This window comes from Anas platyrhynchos, chromosome Z (assembly GCF_047663525.1).
Source record: "Anas platyrhynchos isolate ZD024472 breed Pekin duck chromosome Z, IASCAAS_PekinDuck_T2T, whole genome shotgun sequence".
Taxonomy (NCBI): domain Eukaryota; kingdom Metazoa; phylum Chordata; class Aves; order Anseriformes; family Anatidae; genus Anas; species Anas platyrhynchos.
Window position 1 is genome coordinate 17,865,196 of NC_092621.1, and position 21,284 is coordinate 17,886,479.

The window sequence follows — 21,284 nt, forward strand, 5'->3', positions numbered from 1 at the left end:
CCAAATCTCTTGGCTAACACTCTGGAGTTGGAGAAAGAAACTTTCTCTTAACTTTCTTTTCTCCCAGGTGTATGAATTTTATGAATCTGGGACTGTTTTCTGCAGATAGGCACTTCATCATTTGTTCATTCATTGCACAATGTCTAACTGTAAACTTTGGAGAATTTTATTAGCACTTGTTCTGGTAACCATGACTTGTTAGAGACTCTTGGTGAAAAAAAGCTCTTTTCAGTCTTCCTCTCAATAAATCACTAGACATGCTCAAAAAAAAAAAATCACTCATAGTTTACTTTCTTGTTCTCTTCATTTGTAAGCTGTTTTCTTTTTCTTGAGGACAATAGAGATTTGTGTGTGTGTGTGTGTGTGTGTGTTATTTGAAAACACTCAAACTGTTCATTAGAGTTGATTTCTCCTGTAAGTGATGCACAGGCTTGCAGTCCATGTGCAGAGCACTCGTTGACATGGCTGAGCTAGGAAGGAAACAGATAGAGGCTTTGCATAAGGATGGATGTTGCTTTGTGTTGGAAGGGAGCGTTTATCACCACGTGCTATTATAAGGAGTACTTCATTGTGCAGCAAGAGCATAAAGCACTTGAAAACGGTGTTCAGGAACAGTGGAGCTGCTCACTAGTTCAACACAGCAGGGGTGGCAGCTCTCTCCAAGGGAAAGGTTATCCAGAATGTGAGATCTATGGGAAATTTCTTCACTTCCTAGACCTTGCTTCTGATAATAAAATCAGATACAGCCATATCAAATATAGCTTTAAAACTCCTCTATTCTTTCAAAGAGCAGAAAGGAGAGATACAGAGGAAAATAAAATTAAAACAAACAAAACATAGCACATTCTAGTTATATTATTCAGATGTATTTCTGGGAGGTACAACAAGGCAATAAGAACTACAGGAAATGACAAAATTTTTGCAGATTTGGGACTCTGCATACAGAAGCATGTTACCACTTTTGCCTGGAGATGAGTTCAGAAAGAAGACAATCCAACCAGGAGTACAGGGCTATAGAGGGTGCTGGGTCATGTTTGGAAGCTGTGACACAAACCAGCAAAGGGAATCCTTTTTGTATAGAGTCAGATGATCCAGGATAATTGGACACTGCTCTGCTGTGCATTGCTGGCATGTGAAGCTCGTAAATAAGGACAAACTTGCAAGCCAAGCAAAGCTTAAGCTTTTCACAGTGTCTGGTGGGAATTTCCAGACAGGAACTCTTTAATGAGGTCAAGGAAAATTGTGAACACCAAAGAAACTCAACAAATAGAAAAATATAGGCTGACCACTGCTCAAGTAATTACCCACAACAGAAACATCATTCAATTTATAATCTGGTTCTCCCTGTCATGCAATTATCTATATTTGAATCTTAAATTGAGGCCAAATTCTGTGTTATTTTATTAACATATTGTGGGATAGATCCCACAAAAGAGCTAAAATCTCAGTATGCTGTCGCAGCCATTATTCTCAGTTGTATCTGCATGCTTAGGATGTGGAATTTTTCAATTTTGTTTTGCAATTTATGTTATGGATTTTGTCTTATTTATAATAATGTTACATTTGATATCACAAAAGTAATGATGCCTTAATATATACTGTCATTAGTGGGTATCACATGATCATAGCACTACTGAACAAGTTTAAAAATTATTTTAAACTGCATATTACCAATCAAAGTACAGCACCTTTCTCCTGAGGTGGTCTTTTGCCTCATTAGACCAATAAGACATTTTGTCAAAAAGACATATTTCTGAAGAAACTTTGGCTGAAATTGATGCATTTACAAAACCTTCTGGTTTTAATGAAGAGGATAGATTTTGGCCTTTTTTTTTTTTTTTTCTTCCTCAGCTACATGACCTACAGTTGACCTTTTCCCAGCTTGGAGAAGCAGCACTGTCTTCTGTCTTCAAGGACTTTTAAATTAGTTGGTCAAAACTCTTGCTACAACTCACTGTAGCTTTTGATGTTTTGAGCCTCTTGTTCAAAGGACTGAAAATTTTAGGTGGTGATAAGGGTTTTAGGGTGTGCAGAAAAGCAGCTGTGAGAGTGAAGAGTTTTCTGTTCTTCGTATCTATTAATCATTTCCTGTAATTGTAGAAAAAAGAACCACAAGATGAAGGTCCTTTCTACTTTTATATTCCTATTTCCTATTAGCCATCTTTGTTTTAAAAAAATACATTAAAGAGCAAATGAATAAAGAAAAAAATACAGCACAACAACATCACAAAATATAAAACATGGTTTGACAACAGCTGAGAATTTAGCCCTTCACCATGAATTCTGATTTTGTTTTTTTGCTACATCACACTTTGCCATTTATTCATTTTGTCATGGTGTAATTTCCCAGAAATAATTCCCGTTACACTTTGATCTGCCACTGCTGCAGCCTGTGTGGTATGGCATCGCTGCTGAACTTTATTTGACTTCATGTAGTTCACTTGCTTTGTATACAGTGTTGGAGACTGATTAAGAAGCTGACTAATAAAATCCATGGCAATATTACTCAGTGATCACTATAGTATTATGTAAAGATGATCAACAAGGATACATAATGAAGTTTCGCAAAAATAAATATTTAACTCATGCCTGAAAAAGGCCCTTAATTAACATACTATATATGATACAGTTTATTTTGAAACAAGTATTTTCAAGTATTTTAGTAATCATTTCTTGCATTCTTTCCTGAAACATTCTGTTTCATTCTGCTTCATCTACATCCTGTTTAATCACAGTCAAGAAATATTTTTGTCACTAGCAGGATACTAGCCAGATACTCTTGCTTAATTTCTGATGTTTTAGAAAGATACACATGTATTTTCCCAGAGCAGTATTCTGTAACTATGTACAGTAATGGTTTATTTTACTTTTCAAAGGAAAGGAGGACTTAATGATTTATAATATAGATTAAAGATTGTATTAAACTTAAGTAAGTCTCAAGACACTAGAGAAATAGTAATCAAGTTATTTCCTAGGACCTTTAAGATTGGAAACAAACAAACAAACAAAAAGTAGAGGCCTAGGGTTGGCAGAAATTGATTAATAACTTTTTCTCAGGCAAAGATTGATTAGTTAAGTCAAGTAAGGATATAGGCATAGTAACTATTCATTTTTGAAAATCACAGTGTTAGTTCTGTGTTAAATTCAGTGTGTAGAGTACCGTGTTCTTCTGGTTGTGCATCGTTGTTGTGCAGTGTTAACTAAATAAGAGCCAAAATTAAATTTATTTTAGGCACAGTTTGCATAGATTTGGATTTGGCTTTAGAATTCGAGGAGCTTACTTGTTTAGCAGGTTTTGTTTTTTTCCACACACCTACAGAATCACTATTGTTCCACAAGGTAATTGAGAAGGGGGTAGGTATTTTTAAAATATTCCTACACAAAGTAAATAGAATGTGAAGTTATGCTTAGCTGACCTGGTAAAACAGAATAACTGTTTCTCCTCTTAAGCTCATGTTTAACTGATGTGTAATAAACTTTTTTTTTTTTTTAAAAAAAAAGCAGATACCAGTATTTTCATTGACAAATCTGAAAACTACTCAAACTCTATTTTTTTACATTTAAAACATGTATTCTTATCAAAGCCATTTTACTCAAATGAACTACAGAAATGGAGAGATGAAATCAGACAATCCATGGGAAGTTAATATTATATTAGTATTCGAGGCAACTCCTTTGAAACATAATTATTACATAAAATGCTTTGTTTTGCAGTGCAAAGTATTTGTATTACCTACTTATAATTTCAGGGGATGACACATGAACCTTTAGCAATCTATTGGCAAATGGAAAAAAAACAGATGGTTTCATGTAAAACTCTGTATTCTGTACTGGGCTCCCTTTGTTTGTTCTCTTTACTGTACCATAAAGTCATAATTACTACTAATAGATTATGTTCCATGTCGTATGGCTGCTGGGACATCCCTGCTTTCTAATCATCTGTTTAATTTTTTTTATATCCATTGAGATCACATTTCACCTTACCCTTGTTTCACTTCATGTTAAACAGTATAAAGAATTGTCCTTCTCCCCCAGAGCTCCACTGCCCTATACTGTTTGGTTTAGTTCTTTCCATTGGCTGAATCTGCTCATTTTGTGAAGGCTTTCAGATTAAATGTGAAAGGTATTTTGAAGAACAGATCTTGGAGAGTGAATGGTACAGCAGATGAAGGAATGAGTTGGAGAAAGTGAATCACTTCATATTATAGGCATAAATTATCAAAGTCTTAAATTTCTTGTTCAGGATTAAGTACTTCATGCAGCAGTCTGTTATCACCTGAGGTATTTTCTTTCTTACTCAGTGTTGTCAAGGTGTGGTAGCTTTCAATCACAAACAAAAGAACCTTACTGTTGCTGAGCAGAACCAGTAGGAAAAATTTCATATCAATTAAAAAAAAAAAACAAAAAACTTAAAAGGAAGCAGTTAACTGTTACCTGACAGGAGAACAACATTTTTTGTCTCTCAATCCATAACCCATATATTTCTAAATTTATGTGATCAATATAAATATTTGTGCTGTGTTTCTTCTGACACCATGACACAATCTCACAGTAATAACAGTATACATGTTTGAGGTCTACTCCCCAGAGGCTTCTCTAGCAAAGCTGCCTGTTGTGAACACAGTATTAACATGTATGTAAAGCTCAGCTTCTGAACAGCTCTGAAGAAAACTCTTGAAAGCCTTACATTCTATATCTGGTAAAAGCCTCTTTATCTGCTGCCTTCAGTTTGCTTTGCATTAATGCTGTTGGGCTTTTCCCATACCGCTAAAGACCTAATGACACTCCTGTTATTTTAGGTTATTGGTTGGTTCACCCTGGAGTGGCTATCCATCTAACAGAACTGGAGATATCTATGCATGTCCTGTTGGTACCCCCAAAACCACGTGTAACAAATTGAATTTAGAAGGTAAGTCATAATAAATAATGTATCCCCGGAGATTGTTCAGATCTTCCTCATTATTATAGTAGGCCAATCTATCTCATAAAATAACAATGGGAAACTAGCAAGACCAATAGCAAAAATAGGTGTCAGCAAGGTATGCATGAATGCTGCTTCAAAGGAATTTCATTTTCACTGAAAAGGTCAGCATTCCTTGATCTTAGAATCCCTGAAGAATAAAAAAAGATCTTATTTCTCCGTTGTCCTTTTTTTTACTTAGCTGTATTTGAGTTCTAAAATTAACTATGGGTAAGCACTTAAATATATTTTTACAGCTGCCCCTATGATATGGATATTTACATGATTTTTTTTGCCTTTCTGTCATTTAAGGCACATATTCAAAAGGTCAATTTGATTTCTGACATCAGCTTATTGTACAACTGTACTATTATTGTTATTGTTTTTATTATTATTATGCACTATATCTTTTATGGAACTCTTTTTGTTTTGCCTTTATAAACTCTCCTATATTCTTAGTCATTTGTAGCAGCCCTATTATTAATGTTAGTACTAGTAACAATTGTAAGATACTTACTTAAAACTTGATCCTTGTTAAATTACCATTTTAAATTGTACTTTGTCAATACATATATGAAGCCTTTTCCGCTTCTGTGTGTTTACAGACTAAGTATAAAATGGGATTCCCTTCTGGATACAGTGAAAATACAGTATAACAGTATGTTTAGATGTGTACTTCATGTTTATTTGTGGTGCAGAGCATTTCTGTCCTCCACTGTTCCTTTCATATCTTTGTCTGAAGTGTGATACTGGATCAGAGAAGCCTGGTGTCCTGAGAAGTAACAGCAGTTGCTCACCTACAGCTACTGAGCGAGCCAAACATAACTGAATGGGAAGGAAGTTTCCTCTTCTCTTTTTCCTTCATATCTCGTAAGGGCAGGTACTCTAAATGGCCCTGCTTAATTAGTGTCCACAATAAATGGTTAGCAAATTTTTGATGGAGATTGGATTTCATTTCTTTTGTCTCAACATTTTATACAGGTATTTGGAAGAGTCATCTTAGATTCTGAGAAATCAAGATTTAGAAAAGGAATTCTAATTTACTAAATTGCTTCTGAATCTATTATTTTTGCTATTATATTTCCTGTTTTTATTTCAGCTTTAATAAATATTCCAAATGTGACTGAGATAAAGGAAGACATGAACCTTGGCTTGACTCTGATCCAGAACTCAAAAACAGGAGGATTTTTGGTGTGTATTGAGAACATATTCAAAAGATACATAAATTCATGAGGACAATGAATAAACTAGAATTTTCTACGCTTTTTAGTCAAGTCCAAACTAAATGTGCATAGCTTAATATATATATTTTAAAATACTCCATTCCACCCACTATCACTCTCTAAGATCTGAAATCAGGAAACTTATAAATTGTCTCCTTCTGCATTTATCCAAATACCCTGTGGAAGAAAGCCACCAAACATATAATTAATGATTCTGTAATTTAGGTCGGACAACATAGGCAGGAATATTTCCACCCTCAACATCTGTAAGGAAGTCTTTTCTGTCTCTGGTTATGCTTTCAGAAGATAGTATGAGATCTCTCCTCCAAGCCCCTTGCCCTTGCACAGTGACAGTTCTCCTGAGATGTCAGGATTTCCATTCCCATGGATCTGCCCTTTGCTTTAGCAATATGATTTATTTGGTTAGTGAGCTGGAGAAGGATGCATTTTCTGGGTGTATATCCTGCAAGCAACTCCTTGGAGCCTATAAAACAGATTTAATAACTGAAAGGAAGTTAAAGCCAATTTAATATGCTATCTTACGCTTTTAACCATAAGCCTGGAGTGTAGATGGTTATGATGTTGTTGTGGTTTAACCTGGCCAGCAGCTCACCCTCATCCTCCCTCTCTGGGATGGGGAAGAGAAACGGGAAAGTGAAGCCTGTGAGTTGAGACAGAGACAGTTTATTAAGACAGAAAAATAATAATAATAATAACAATGATGATGATAATAATACTAAGAATAATAATGTGTACGAAACAAGTGATGCACAATGCAATTGCTCACCACCGATACCCAGCCTAACCCTGAACGGTCCGGCCCTCCCACCCTGGCCAGCCACCCTAACAGCCACCATGTTTAGCATGACCCCATATGGTACAGAATATCCCTTTGGTTAGTTTGGGTCAGCTGTCCTGGGTCTGTCCCCTCCCAGCTCTTGCTGCACCCCCAGCCTGCCCGTCGGCAGGACAGAGTGAGATGCTGAAACCTCACTGGCTTGGTGTAAGCACTGCTCTTCAACAATTTAAACATCAGCATGTTATCAGCACTCTTCTCATCCTAATCCAAAGCATAGCACCCTACCAGCTACTAGGAAGAATATTACCTCTGCCCTAACTGCAACCAGGACAGATGTACACACTGCAAGTGTATGCAGTAATTAAGTAAAACAATAAAATACTGAAAAAAAGAGCTTTGAAACATACTTTAATCTTGGTGTCTTTCTGTTTCATGTTCATAGTAGTCGTAAAATTTTTAAATAGTTTATCTTCACTACCACATAACCAGCTTCGCTGAAGTACTTAAAAATAGACCTTATTCCAGCAGTTTTCTTAGCGTTAGTAAGGTTAATCCTAAATTGAAAATACAGCAACAGTTCTCTTTATTTCTGGCCTGAGAAGATATTTATTAAAAATGTTATTCTGGATCTTGAATAATACCTTTAATTACTATTAACACCATCCCACACATAACCACTTTAATCAGTATCAGTGATTGAAGCAGTTTAAAACATCTCAAGCAGAAAAATTTGCATTTTCAAATAATACTTGAACATCTTTCACTTAGGAATAATTTCCTGATCCATATTGTATTGAATGACTAATGTCTAAATTGCATGAAGTAAGTAACAAAACAAACAACATCAACGACAAAAGTTGAAGTCTAAGATGTGAACGGTTTGCCATTTTGGTGAAGGGAGTTCTTTTTGACAGAAGGAGAAATGAGTATTGGAGGCAGTTGCTTATCCGTGACTCCATGAATTTCAAAAACCCTGTGACTTAGATGTGACTGGAATTGGACAGCAAGCAGAGACTGTCTTTGCTTTTAATTGCAAGTTGGTGCCAGTGACTGAGATGCTGTCTGTGGCAGCTAGGCTCTGTGATGAGGCATGGGAAGCTCTGGGCTTCCCCATCCCAGCTTCCTGTGCTCCTTCCCTCTGGGGCTGCTTGTCTCTCATATAGCAGCCTGTGGTGTCAGTATGCGCTCCTTCTGAGGAGTTACCCAGGGCTGCTTGGCTGGTGTACACCTAGCCTAACGTGTATTTAACACAACATTCTCTTATATCCTTCTCTTTGCTGGACAATGATGTGGGTTTTTTTTGTTTTGTTTTGTTTTTGGCTAAAATGAGCTTTTTAAAACATACCTGTCTCAAATACGACTGACCAGATTTATGCTGTATTCCATATGAATCTTTCCTGGATACTGTTTTGTAAGTGTATTTAGTACTTCTCTGTCTCAACTACAAGTACTTCTTGTTGCGTACCTTCAGGCCATATTTGCTTTGAATGCTGGTCACTCTGTAATCAGCTAGTGCCTGATTCTTCTGCTCCTTGGTCTCTTCTATCCAATGAGCTCCTGGTTTATGTCCATATTTCATAAGATCGGACTTTAAGGGCAAGTCTATACCTCTTTCAAATATTCCACTTCTCATGTTCATCAATCAATTCTTAATATCAGAACTGGCACCTGTATTAATGGTGTGACTTAAATCTTTGACTGTAAACATGTATTTCTGACCATAATTATGCTAGATCACTGGAATGTTTCCCCATAGATATATGTCCTTTTTTTTTGTCTAGAAAAAATTGCCATCTTATCAATTGTATTAGGACAGTTTGATGCCAACTACTGCTGGTAAACCTGTGTCGTTTAGGTAATTTTCCATTTACTTCTGCCTTTAATTTATTTTTTATTTTTTTCCAGTATTCTTGACATGAGGCTATCACTCTCTCTTCTCTTCCTAAATAGACATGGTGCATTTTCTGTTTTACTGACTCTTCTGACTTTGATTGACTTGATAGGTCAGCCAGAAAGTATTTGTGTTGAAGCTAGTATTTCTTTTGGAAGTATTGAACACAAGTTAAGTGTTTTCTCCTGGAGTTTCTTACATAATTTTCTTTAAAATCATAATAATTTTAAAATTCCCTCAAATATCCTGCTGACAAAATACTGTCTTGATATTTGACTTTTTATCTAGGTACTTCTGTAAAAATCCTTCCAATATTAGAGTTCTTGCTTTTACACAACCAGCTGAAGACTTTCCTTAATACAGAGACCATTTTTCTCAAAGAACAAAGATTATTTTCTTAGAAAACAAGGGTTAAATGTATCTTTTTAGCTATGGTCAGCAGCTAAGTAGGATTGTGTATATTATACATCCTCACTGGAGTTGACAAAGAAGTTTAACATGCAAATATTTTGGCAAAGTGCATTTCCCTTGAGAACAAGTCTTTCCAAATTAATGTGTGCACTGATCACAAGGCTCTTCTGTGCTGTCACACGGTTCATGGTACTAGAATACACTGCAATAAAAGCACATCTCTGCATGTTTGGAGCTATGCAGATGCTCGTGGATATGGTGCCACCTCCTGGTTTAGTGGAAGTACTTCTCCACAATGTGGAAATACCAAACCTAGTTTTAAACCAACAGTTTGTAAAGCAGGTAGATTAAAGCAGCACAGATTCCTTGCACACTGAGTCATACTCCTAGAAGTTATAGCTGTGCATAGTCTGTAGGAAGATGTTTGCAGAAGGAGGCATTAGGATGACCACAAATAGAATCCTTTTTATGAAAAAGTATAAAGGGTTATCTGATGCTGCCATGGTGATAGCAAGGGACTTGGCCTGATATCCCAACAGGGTTCGTGGTATCCTATATTCCTGTTGTCCCACTTATTGTGTTTATGTAAATGAATATAGTCAGACAAATATGTATTGTTCTTATAGTTTCTTTTTGTTGTTATTTTTAAAGACTTGTGGTCCCTTGTGGGCACAGCAGTGTGGAAGGCAATACTATGCTACAGGAGTGTGTTCTGAAATCAGTCCAAGTTTCCAGATCCTAAGAAGCTTTTCTCCTGCTGTTCAAAGTAAGGCAATATATGCAAGACAAATTCAATTAAAAAAAAAAAAAATATATATATATATATCAAAATCAAGATACGTTGTGTTGAGGACCATTTAATTTGGGATTTTTAAAAAAATGTATACATGAAAAAGCAAAGCAAAGCCCCTGTGTGGTCTGTGTGAGATGTAAATATGCTCCTCTGGATTTAGCCAAACACTTGTAAATATATTGAGAGTGAAAGTCTCAATAAGTGCATTTAATGTCCACTTTTTATTTATTTATATTTATTTATTATTTATTATTTATTTTTATTTTTTAGAGTGTTCTTCTGTCATAGATATTGTGGTGGTTTGTGATGAGTCAAACAGTATTTATCCCTGGGATGCTGTGCGGGCATTTTTGAAGAAATTTGTACAAGGCTTAGATATAGGCCTTAACAAAACCCAGGTAAGTCAAAGACAGCTTTGGGGAGGGAACAATGGATTTTATTAGCAAAGTCTGACAATTTCAAAGGAAGCTAAATTCAATTTAGCATAATTACAGTAACTCCCCCAAGGCCATAGATTATGCAGTTGTCCTTTATGTTTCAGTATTGGGAGTTTTTTTCAATCTCACAGCTAATCTATTCCAAAAGGGACTAGTAATTTGATTTAAAATGTAGACCAACTACAATAGGAGTCTAGGTTATACCTCATATCTGACTCTAAAGTGTCAGATGTCTTTCATATATTAGATGTCAGAATAATTAAAATGCAGTCTGTGGGAATGTGTTAAAAGTAGAACAGTTTCTTTTATGGGATTTTCATACCAATTTTACTGTCCAACTTCTGTATCTTTAAAATATAGTTTTTCCTGCTTGGTTACTGTCTGATCTTCGAGTTCTTTTTACCTTTTAATTTGATGATGGTAAGGAAATTTTTGTTTCCTGCTTTTAAACATTTTCTGTCTTTGCAGTTGTCCATTTTCCATAAACAGTTCTGGAAACAAAGACTGAGGCACTGGAAATCTCTCTCCCAAAGGCTGCCTTCTTCATTGGGCGACTTTGGAAGTGAGGTGCTTAAAAGCTAGCCTTCCTGCTCAGTGTCACGAGTCCTTTCTGAACCTTACCTTTAGCATCTTCCCTCTTTTTTTTTTTTTTTTCATCATGCTACATGTACGTTTTAGCATATTTCTATAGCATTCATCTGTTTTAAAAATAAATAGGGTTAGCAGTACTGTCTTAAACTAACCTTTAGGACTTTCTTAGAAGAGATCAGAATGAGGTGCTATCAGCTTGTAGAATTTTTGCTAATTTCTTATTTATCCCACAGCTCACTGTATTACTGCTGTTCATAAGCTCTTTCAGAAGTAACCAAGCAAACATTTAATGCCTATTATTTCAGATTCTTTGTATTAACATATTGTAGTTTATAGTAAATGATGTACGATGCAAAAGTATTCAATTTTCTTTTAGCTTTCCGAATGTGTAAATATTAATGGGTTTAATGTTTTGAAAGAAAAATGGTACGTATCTGCAGATCCTTTACTCCAGCCTGACAAATAATTAAGCATCACTGTTCCATTAAAGTGATTGTAATGCATGATAATCTAACATTATTTCTTCATTTTGTAGGTGGGTTTAATTCAGTATGCTAATGATCCCCGGGTGGTGTTCAACTTGAATACATATCAAACAAAGGATGAGGTTGTTAAAGCAATGGAGAGAACATCCCAGAAGGGAGGAGATCTGACTAATACTTTCAAAGCCATTGACAATGCAAGGTAAAACACACTGATGATTACTGGTGCTATCATAACTTATGTCTCAAGGTAAAGAGCACATCATGAATTTCACTCCCCCATGGGAGTGCAAGTGCTTGGAGCCTCTGAGGAGATACATTTGTAAATAGGTACACGTAAATAAATGTACATCAGCTTTGTGTACAGTGCACTGAGTAGAAAAGGACAGGGATATGTATAATCAACTTGCTGAAATGCAAGTCCTTAACCTTTGGGTTAAGCTCTACACTGACATATTTCTGCTACCCAACAGACTTGTTTGGTCTGTCTCAGATACCTAACTATGAGAGTGCATCAAACATCATGGACAAAGCTTTAGGAGAGGTACAAAATCATTGAGAGTAGTAAAAATTATCCAGAGATTTAGTGGATTTGGTAACATTTGTGTTTGAAGGTCAGGTTAGCTGCAAGCAAAAATAATTCCTTGTCTGCTGTCAGTTTGTCACTATTGTACTAGCAGCATGAAAAACAGGAAAAACTTAAAATTATATGCCATGACTTTGAATGCATATACAAATCAGGGCCTCGGTTGGAAGGTACTGCTTTGCAGTTGGAATGAGAACAGGACTCTAGGCCTAAGCAGCTGTGGAATGAAATGGCCTTGGAAATTTTATTTAGGGGAAGTATCAATTTGGTGGAGTCCAAATCTGTAGCAGTATTGAGGAACCTATTCTTAATATTCCATACCTTTTGTTTGAAATTAGTGTAGCCAGTTTCTGAGTACTCTGACGTTACAAAACACTGATAGTTCTGACAAAAATAAAATCACCTTTTCTAAATAAAAAGTTTGTATTTTGTGTGTGCACAAAACGTAGAGCATACATTTCTATCATAAATAACATCTAGTTGTACTTGTTTTGTTTGTTTTCTACTTGCTAGATTACATTTTGGATGGTTCTTTGAGAGACCTGTACAGTGCCAGGAGTTGGACTTGATGATCCTTATGGGTCCCTTCCAACTTGTGATATTCTATGATTCTATGATTCGATGTAAAAGCTGTCAGGAACATAATTAAAACTCTAATTGCATTACAGATGCACATTGTTCTAAGTTAGCCATAGATGTATTAATTAAAAGATGTATACAGAATTCCATACGTTATAAATTACATCTGCTAAATCCAATATTTTATAACAGACAGTATGCCTTCTCACCTGAATCAGGAGGACGCCCTACAGCTACCAAAGTAATGGTTGTTGTGACAGATGGTGAATCACATGATGGCTCCAATTTGAAAACTGTGATAGGTAAATGTAATGAAGACAATATAACCAGATTTGGCATTGCTGTAAGTAATCCTATAATTATGTATCCTAAGGCAGTTTTAGAAAGATCATTTCATTGTATATATATGAAGGTGCATATTCTATGTATAAACTGTATATAATGCACACATTATTACAGTGCTGAGACTGCAACTAGGTGAAATTCGTCTCTATGAACTAGTGAAATGTAAGTCCTCTTTAATTGGCAGAAAAAAAAAAGCTGATATTATCTGAGAAACTTCAGTTGTTTTCTCCTTTGCTTTGGTTTACAACTTTTTTCCTGTTTGAATGGTACATTGGATTGGAATATAGTCCGATTAGCAATTCATTAATATGAATGAAATTAATTTTATTTTTGTTGTTATATGGAATACTTAAATAATATAGAAGGAAATGGAGGAACACTGTGGTTTCCTTTGCTTTTCTTATTTTGTCCATTCTATTCCCCACAAGGTTTTGGGATACTTAATCAGACATGAACTTGATACTAAAAACTTAATTAAAGAAATCAAAGGAATTGCTAGCCATCCAACAGAAAAGTATTTCTTTAATGTATCATCTGAGGCTGCGCTACTGGAAGAAGCAGGAACACTTGGAGAACGCATTTTTAGCATAGAAGGTAAAACAATCAATGTCTCTGAAAAAAAAAGAAACAAAAATTTAGATCAGATTCTCCCAGCAGAGAAGTGAGGATTTTATTTGGCTTTACCTTGGTGTAATACTGCGCAAATGAGAGGCAGCTGGAGCTGCAGGCTGCATGCTGCTTCCCAGGAGGGCTCTGTTTTGCACAAGCTTTTCCCTAACTACCAAATCTCTAATGAGCCTGAAATTCAAGTTTCTGCAGATCAATTGGAACAGTTTGCCAGTTGCTGAATTTCAGTCTAGTCCTGGGTTTCAGGAAACAACTTAGGGTTTATCCATACACATTCAAATGTTTTTGCAGCTATTGCCAATGGACAAATTAAGGTATCTTTTTGTTTTTAAGTCAACTGTATTTCTCTAACACTAAGCAAGTGTAAAGATAAAAAGTGAATCAAAATTTTGGGTTACTACATTGCTGTACCTTCTCAGTTTTGTAATCAATCTGCATGGTGTCTGCCATGCACTGTTCCTAGGATCATCCATGTCCTTGTACAGTTTAGTTGAAAGTGCTGTAGAGGTGGCTCAGAGGCACTTCATCCCCCTGAAAGCCATTTTTTCAAATCAAATTTAGACCTTGCTTGTGATATTTATAACTTGACCTCAGCCTAGGGAGCATTTTATGGCTGCAGCCTTACTGTATTCAGGATAAAATCTTCCCTCGCTCACCTTCTTCTGTTCCTTACCAGGGCCATGCTGCTAATCAAGTGGGTCAGTTGAGCTTCTCCTTCTTGGGTTTTGCTGAGTACTCTTGTTGATTTCCTGTTCCTCAAGTACCATCCATCTACCTTAGGAAATACTCTATCATGTCACTGTAGTTTCAAGACAATTGCAAGAGATGATAAACATTCATTTGGAAGTCGTGAATATAGAGTTCCTAAAACTGTTGATTTCTCTGTACTATTAGTGGTTCCTAGAGAACATAAAAACAGGTTAGCCATGTTGACAGCACTGTGCAGATGGATCCAAACCATCTTTATCATCTGCCTCTCTCGGAGTGTGCTTGTAATGTGGCTTCATGCAGCTATGTTAACAACTTAACATTAAATCCTCAAAATATTTGACTCTCAGATTTCCACTGTTCGTAAATGATGGAAATGTTTTTAGCAGAATTTAGTGAAAATGTCAAATTTATGGAGTCCTTGTATAGCTACACTCATGGGCAGTGGAATTGGATCTCCTGTGTGTTTCTGTAGGGTTAACCATACGCGAATTTTTATTTTACCAGGTACAGATCAAGGTGATACATTCCAAATGGAAATGTCACAGGTGGGCTTCAGTGCATATTACTCAGGAAAAAAGGTACAATCATTTATTTATATAATTAGATATAATTGCATAGACATGAAATCCAGTGTTTTTAGAAAGTTTTGAGTTCACCTAGCGTGAAAGATTTGTTCTTTCCAAATTAACATTTTGCAGTTGAATAACTTGGAAGAATTGAAATAATAATGTAATGCTGGTATATTTCTGGACAAGATTTATATAAATCAAGTCTGTAAATAATTGATTTAATATTTATAAAGTTAATGATATTTGCTTAAATTATATTTCCCTTAGAAATCAGAAAGGATAATAAATCAGGCGTATATTTCATGATAATCGATTTTAAGATTATCTTGACCAGATCTCACTGTAAAATCCAAGTGTGGCTCATTTTTCAACTGAAAATATAGGAAGTTTTTCTCTTTATTTTAGCCCTTAAAGATAATAAAACATGTTTTTTAAAGTCCCACATATTTGCACAAATTAGTATTTTAACTTACTAAGAATCTAATGCTAGGAAATAACACCACCAGCACCACCAAAAAAAAATAAAAATAAATAAATAGTCAAGTGCTTCCAAGTGTTTCTTCAGGAAAATTATGCATACTACTTTTGTTGCAATTTTCTACATTCTTATTTTGGTTCAACAATGAATTTTAATAATGTGAATAATCTAGATGACATTTGTTTTCTGTGTACATATTTAAGTATTTATCTATAAGCATATTAATCTAGATTTTAGATTTAACTATGATCTCCAGGATGTCTCCTTACAATACACCTACAGGATGAAATTTCTGACTTTTTCCAATAGCTTTTGTATGCCACTATTTACACTTGTAATGGCAAAAAGTGGATTTTAGCTTTTTCTTACCGTTTTGTTTGACAGTCTTAGGGGGATCATGAATGCATAAAAGCATAGATTTAAAGCCCAACACGGGGAGAGACAGGCTTAGGAAATTATCAGGCTTTAAATAAGCCCATTCTTACTTTTGAGTTTTAGTGCCATGGAAGATAAAGCTGACAGTTATCCTCTTGCAATAGAAGAGTGGTAATCCCTCTTAATGAGGTAGTAAAGTCCAGCATGTAAGTAAAAACAGTAAGCAACTCCCACCAACTACTTGCAGTCATTAGACTGTACATCACTACCTTAAATACAGTGATTTTTTATGTTATTACATACAGTAACTTCAACTTTGCTCACACTTCTGCTGAAATAGGGAGTTCTAAAATGTTGATTTTTATTTTTGAAAGGATGTTCTGCTGCTGGGTGCTGTTGGGGCTTATGACTGGAGTGGAACAGTGGTTCAGGAGTCTTCAGACAGAGTCACCATGTTTCCAAGCAATGTGTTTGAGAAAATACTGCAGGACAGAAATCATAGTTCATATCTAGGTAAGACGCTGAAATGCAGAGCTGGAAATGTATCAAACCTTTATTAAGATATTAAAGAACTTGGAAAATTCTCCTTTAGTTCCTGTTAACTGATTTGAGATGAAGAGACTTTTGCATCCAAAAACATTTCATTTACTAGACAAGAGAATATTGAGTGAAACACACTTTGTTGTGTTTTTAAAATTCTATTCACATCAATGTGTTAAGCTGAAAAAAAAATAAGTTTCTAGTTTCGTATTTGTTTGTAATTCCTGAGTTGCACGTGGATGAGACATTGATTCACTCACTGTAGTTTCATCTCTGCTCACTCTTTTCTTGGCCTTTTCCAGTACTGTTTATAGTTTTCGGCACATTGCTGCACTTTAACAGAGGCCTTATTTATAATCCCCATCTATTTTCTGACACATAGTTTTATGACCAAGTAAAGTCAGGAAGTTTGTCGTCTCAGTTCATTGAAATGTTTTCTGCAAACCTACAATATGCCTGCTCTGGCAATTTATTCCTGAGCAATACAATTGCATCTATCAAATATGATGAAGTTACTGAAAGAGATGCTATTTTTAACATTGATATGTACTCTTTTTCCTATGAGTTAGCATTATGTGTATCCAACACAATGAATCACTAAACCTACCTTAAAGAGCAGTAGCTCTTTTGCGTATCTGATTTCTTCAGATTTGCTGTTTCTCCCTTTTCTAGAGTAATTCTTAAAAGGTCAGGTTGCTTCTGTTGAACACTTCCCCACTAGGCAGTTTCTAGAGTATTGTCCTTATAATTTTTTTTGAGCCAACAATGTCTCTGCCTTTTCTTACTGCACTGTTTCTGTTCCCTCATTTATCTTATCCTCCTTCTGTTCCCCAGTAAGAGCTCTCCATGGCAGTGGACAGCTCAAGCCAAAGGGTTGCTAGCACAGCACAGCTTGCTAATTTGGACCCCATTCTGCACTGCACACTCTCACTTCCAATGCCTATATGCTGTATTAATTAATAATGTGGCCTTAATCTATGGAATAACGTCTTGTTTTGAAATTTTAGTCTCCATTGATGTTCTTTCCCTGGAAAAACAAAATGACCACACACAAATCCAAATTACACCAATATGTGTAAAGATCAAGACTTGATCCTTTTGGACTGCACTTCTTGCTTTGTACTCCAGCTTGCTAAAGACCTGCATGTTCTGCGCAATCACAGGGATTTTGCTACCCAGTTTAAGTAAAGACTTTAGAAAGGATGATTTTGTTTTCTTGTCTTGAAATAAACCTGGTGTAATTAAATCACAGATATGTAAAATATGTAGTAATACTAGCTTTACAGTGCTAATACATGTGTAATGTATTAGCAGGTATTAAAAGATGTTTCCTGAAAGCTAATAATGTTAGAATAATGGGAACAAGGATTAAAATGTTGAAAGAAGTTCAATCAACCTAAGCCGACAAGCTGTTACTGTGGTCTGTGTTTAGCCAAAGCACAGGGCTGTGGTTTTGTGAGGTGTGAGAAAATGCATTGAGAATTCTGCAGAAGCTAGGTGTTTGAAGCTGTGGTTGAAGGCTGGCTCAAAAGTTGTTCTCATGTTTCTCTTTATTTCCTCATTCCCAGGATACTCTTTACACCCTATGTCCTCCATAAGCATGATATTCTTGTGGTCTGTGTTTTACTGAATAGTCCAGGCTGTTTTCCACTCTATTCTGCAAACATGCTTAAACTTGATCTGTGTGTCATTGCTCTCTCTAGAAGACTACTGCAAGTTTGATGCTTATGTGACAGCTTAGCTTCCTGTCTGGAAGTACCATTCTCTGTCACTAATGCACCAGGTTGATGCCTTTATGAGCTGACAAATTGTAGTTAATGGTTTCTCACACATACTAAATGTTGACTTTTTCCCCCAGGTTATTCTGTTGCTGTTCTCTCAACTCAGAGCTCTGTCTATTTTGTTGCTGGTGCACCCAGATCCAACTACACTGGCAGAGTAGTGGTTTATGATGTTGATAGACATGGTAATATTGCAATTGTGCAGTCCCAGAGAGGCGAGCAGGCAAGTATATTTTGGTCATGAATGCAGCTTTTGAAGGCATCTGTTTTTATCAGCACAGCAGTAGATTGCAATAGATGTGTTTGTTTTGAAAATTCCTCTTTCTTGCAATTCATTTAGAATCCTGCTTGCATTTGTCTCTGCCATTAGACTGTTTTAGTTAGATTAGTTCTTCAACAGCATTTCAGGAAGTCATTCAACTAGTGGTAAAAGATAATGTACAAAACCTCTTAACGTATTATTCTGTTGATGCTTCTAAGTGGGAGAGACTTGATGAGCTCCACTCTTCCTGAGAAGCTGTGAAGTTGATGACATCAAAAGAGATTTGGAAGTTCATTCTATTTCACTATTTGGGAAAGGACGGAAAGCCTTTTGCTTTGCTTTGCTTGTATTGTAACAAAAGGATTGGGTAGTTTTACCTGTGCAGTTTAATATAAAAAGTATACCTTCCTTAGCTTGTTCTCTGTTTTCATTCATACTGTTGAGTGGTAAAGCCATAGCAGCAGCTACTGGGCAGAAACAGTGGACACGTAGTAAGGATATGATTCTTCAGACACTAGAGTATGTTATACAGGAATTTCATCCCAAGGGGTGGTTTTATTAGTGCTGGACTATTTCAAGTATAAGAGTTTTCTGGTTCAGCTGCTAAAACGTTATGCCTTGTAAAATCCACATAGAAACACAATTTTCTTATTACTGATTTCAGATTGGTTCCTACTTTGGCAGCGTGGTGTGTTCGGTGGATGTTAACAAAGATTTTGTGACAGATGTGCTGCTTGTAGGTGCACCAATGTTTATGAATGACCTGAAGAAAGAGGAAGGGAGAGTGTACATGTTTTCCATCACAAAGGTAAGAATGTTACTGTAGCAAATTGGCGTCCTGCATACCCTTCCAGAATAAGTGCTGGCACTTTCATTTTCATCTGAAGGATTTACCATTTTTCCCTGAATTAACCATTCCCTGAATTAGAGTTTTATCAAGGCAGTAGTACTTATTGATAATGTCTGTTCTGTTTCAGAATAGTGATCCCTGTACCCAAATCTAACTGGATCAGACTCACTCAATCTGGCATTGCTTAGCACTATCTTCTTGCAAAGCAGTCTGGCCACAGCTACACTAAAAATCCCTTGTCACCATATTTTGGGCCCTTAAGTCACTATTTTGTGTATCTTTCTCAAAGTGTTTGAAATACTGACAGCAGTGTTTTTATAATGAGAAAGTGTGTGTACTTTGTCTGGGTGTAATGTAATGGCAGGGTTAGGTGATGCAGACTGCCTGTTCAGAGGACTGCAGAATGAGTCCTTCCCAGTGCAGTCTTGCCTGTCCTGCTTTTTAGAAGCAGCTGCAAGCTTTCACTAGGACCACTTGTGGATGTAATCTGGTAGTAAGCCAGTAGGACCAGCCTGAAATAGAGCCACAAGGCAAGTCAATAGCTAAGCAGTATTAGTGATTAGGGGGCTGGCTGCTATAGGTTGCTCCCTGGCCCTGGTTTTAGACATTCTTCTATGTCTATGATTCATGTACATGAATCACAGAATGGTTTGGGTTGGAAGGGACCTTAAATACCATCTACTTCCATCCCAATGCCATGGACAGGAATGACAGCCACTGGATCAGGTTGCCCAGGGCCCCATCCAGCCCCTTGAACACTTCCAGGGATGAATATAACACAAGGTTGACCATTTCTCTTGAATGTTTAGCTCAAGGCTTTTGCTAACCAATTTTTTACCATTTGATTTTAGGAAGTTGGTTTAACACCTAACAGTACTCCCAAAACCATTTTGTAAATGCTTTTCTGCCAATACATTGTTTCATGAATGTTCACACTGAGTGGTCACTATTACTTATGTTGTCTCCTTTGTCAGCAAAGCCATGTTATTTACTTGATGCCTGCCCAACTGTTTTTTATTCAGACCTGTGGTAGGTGTTTTTAGAATATTCAAAAGTGCCAGAGTCTTCAGAATGGTTAATATAGGCAGTCTTGCAAACAATTGTGGGTGTCTGAATATGCAAAGGAATTTTTTCTGATTGAAGGCACATATTAGAGAAAATTGCATTTTTTCTAGGTAAATTGCAGTCAAATAAACAGAGATGAAATACCATCCTGTTCAGAGTAACTCACAGACAGTCAGATAGATCACCCTTGAGTAACATGTAAGTGTATCCTAGGGCAATTACACAGCTGACAAACTGCTGGAAGTAGTACTGTCGGCAGCTGACATTGGTCACCATGACTGTGGAACTGTGCTATTGTGACTGTAGACACAAAATACAGAAGAAAAGGAATTTTTTGCATGTTTTGAAAATGAATACATTGAATAACAACTCTTTGACAACAATTTGTCTTTGACAAATTTTGAATTTAAGATTATATAAAAGTTCAGTATAATGAGGGAATGATTTAAAATAATAAAATAAAGAAAGAAAGAACCTGGGCTTGTGTAACTATGTGTCTATGTTGCATAAATTACACTTTTCTACTCATTTTTAAAAAATAACTTGGCTGGTATTTTTTAAATTTTAAGCAAAGTGCGATAACTGAGGTTAAAAATGAGAGTCATACTTGCCAAGGAGTTGAATTTAACTTAATGTGATTATTTAAGTAAATGTGATTATTTAACTCTAAAGATCTCCAACCTTTCTTTCCTCATTGGCACTGGAGAGGTCAGGAGTTTACCATTTGGACACATGTTTTTTGCATTAGTTTAGTTAGGAAATTCCATTTCTGTTTCAAAGAATTATGTCCAGTTACATAATTTCCATTCCCTCTGCATAAAAACTGGTAATCCAAAACTGGAAACTGTATTTTTCAATGTATTGTGAAACTTCAGAACAGTCAGATGAGGACAGTGAGAGCATTTAAGCTTCATACATATGGTTATATT

The 21,284-nt window shown here is 36.0% G+C and overlaps 1 protein-coding gene across 1 annotated transcript in view; it reads left to right on the plus strand.

Moving 5' to 3' along the window:
• The window catches only part of ITGA2 (integrin subunit alpha 2), a 67,102-nt gene that overhangs the window by 20,829 nt on the left and 24,989 nt on the right, over positions 1-21,284 (plus strand). Inside the window, exons 3-13 of the mRNA XM_038170903.2 lie at positions 4,800-4,909; positions 6,060-6,151; positions 9,936-10,050; positions 10,348-10,475; positions 11,641-11,789; positions 12,945-13,095; positions 13,526-13,691; positions 14,940-15,013; positions 16,232-16,370; positions 18,256-18,401; positions 19,105-19,248. Of these exons, the coding sequence (XP_038026831.2) occupies positions 4,800-4,909; positions 6,060-6,151; positions 9,936-10,050; positions 10,348-10,475; positions 11,641-11,789; positions 12,945-13,095; positions 13,526-13,691; positions 14,940-15,013; positions 16,232-16,370; positions 18,256-18,401; positions 19,105-19,248 (1,414 nt within the window). The remainder of the gene's footprint in view (positions 1-4,799; positions 4,910-6,059; positions 6,152-9,935; positions 10,051-10,347; positions 10,476-11,640; positions 11,790-12,944; positions 13,096-13,525; positions 13,692-14,939; positions 15,014-16,231; positions 16,371-18,255; positions 18,402-19,104; positions 19,249-21,284) is intronic.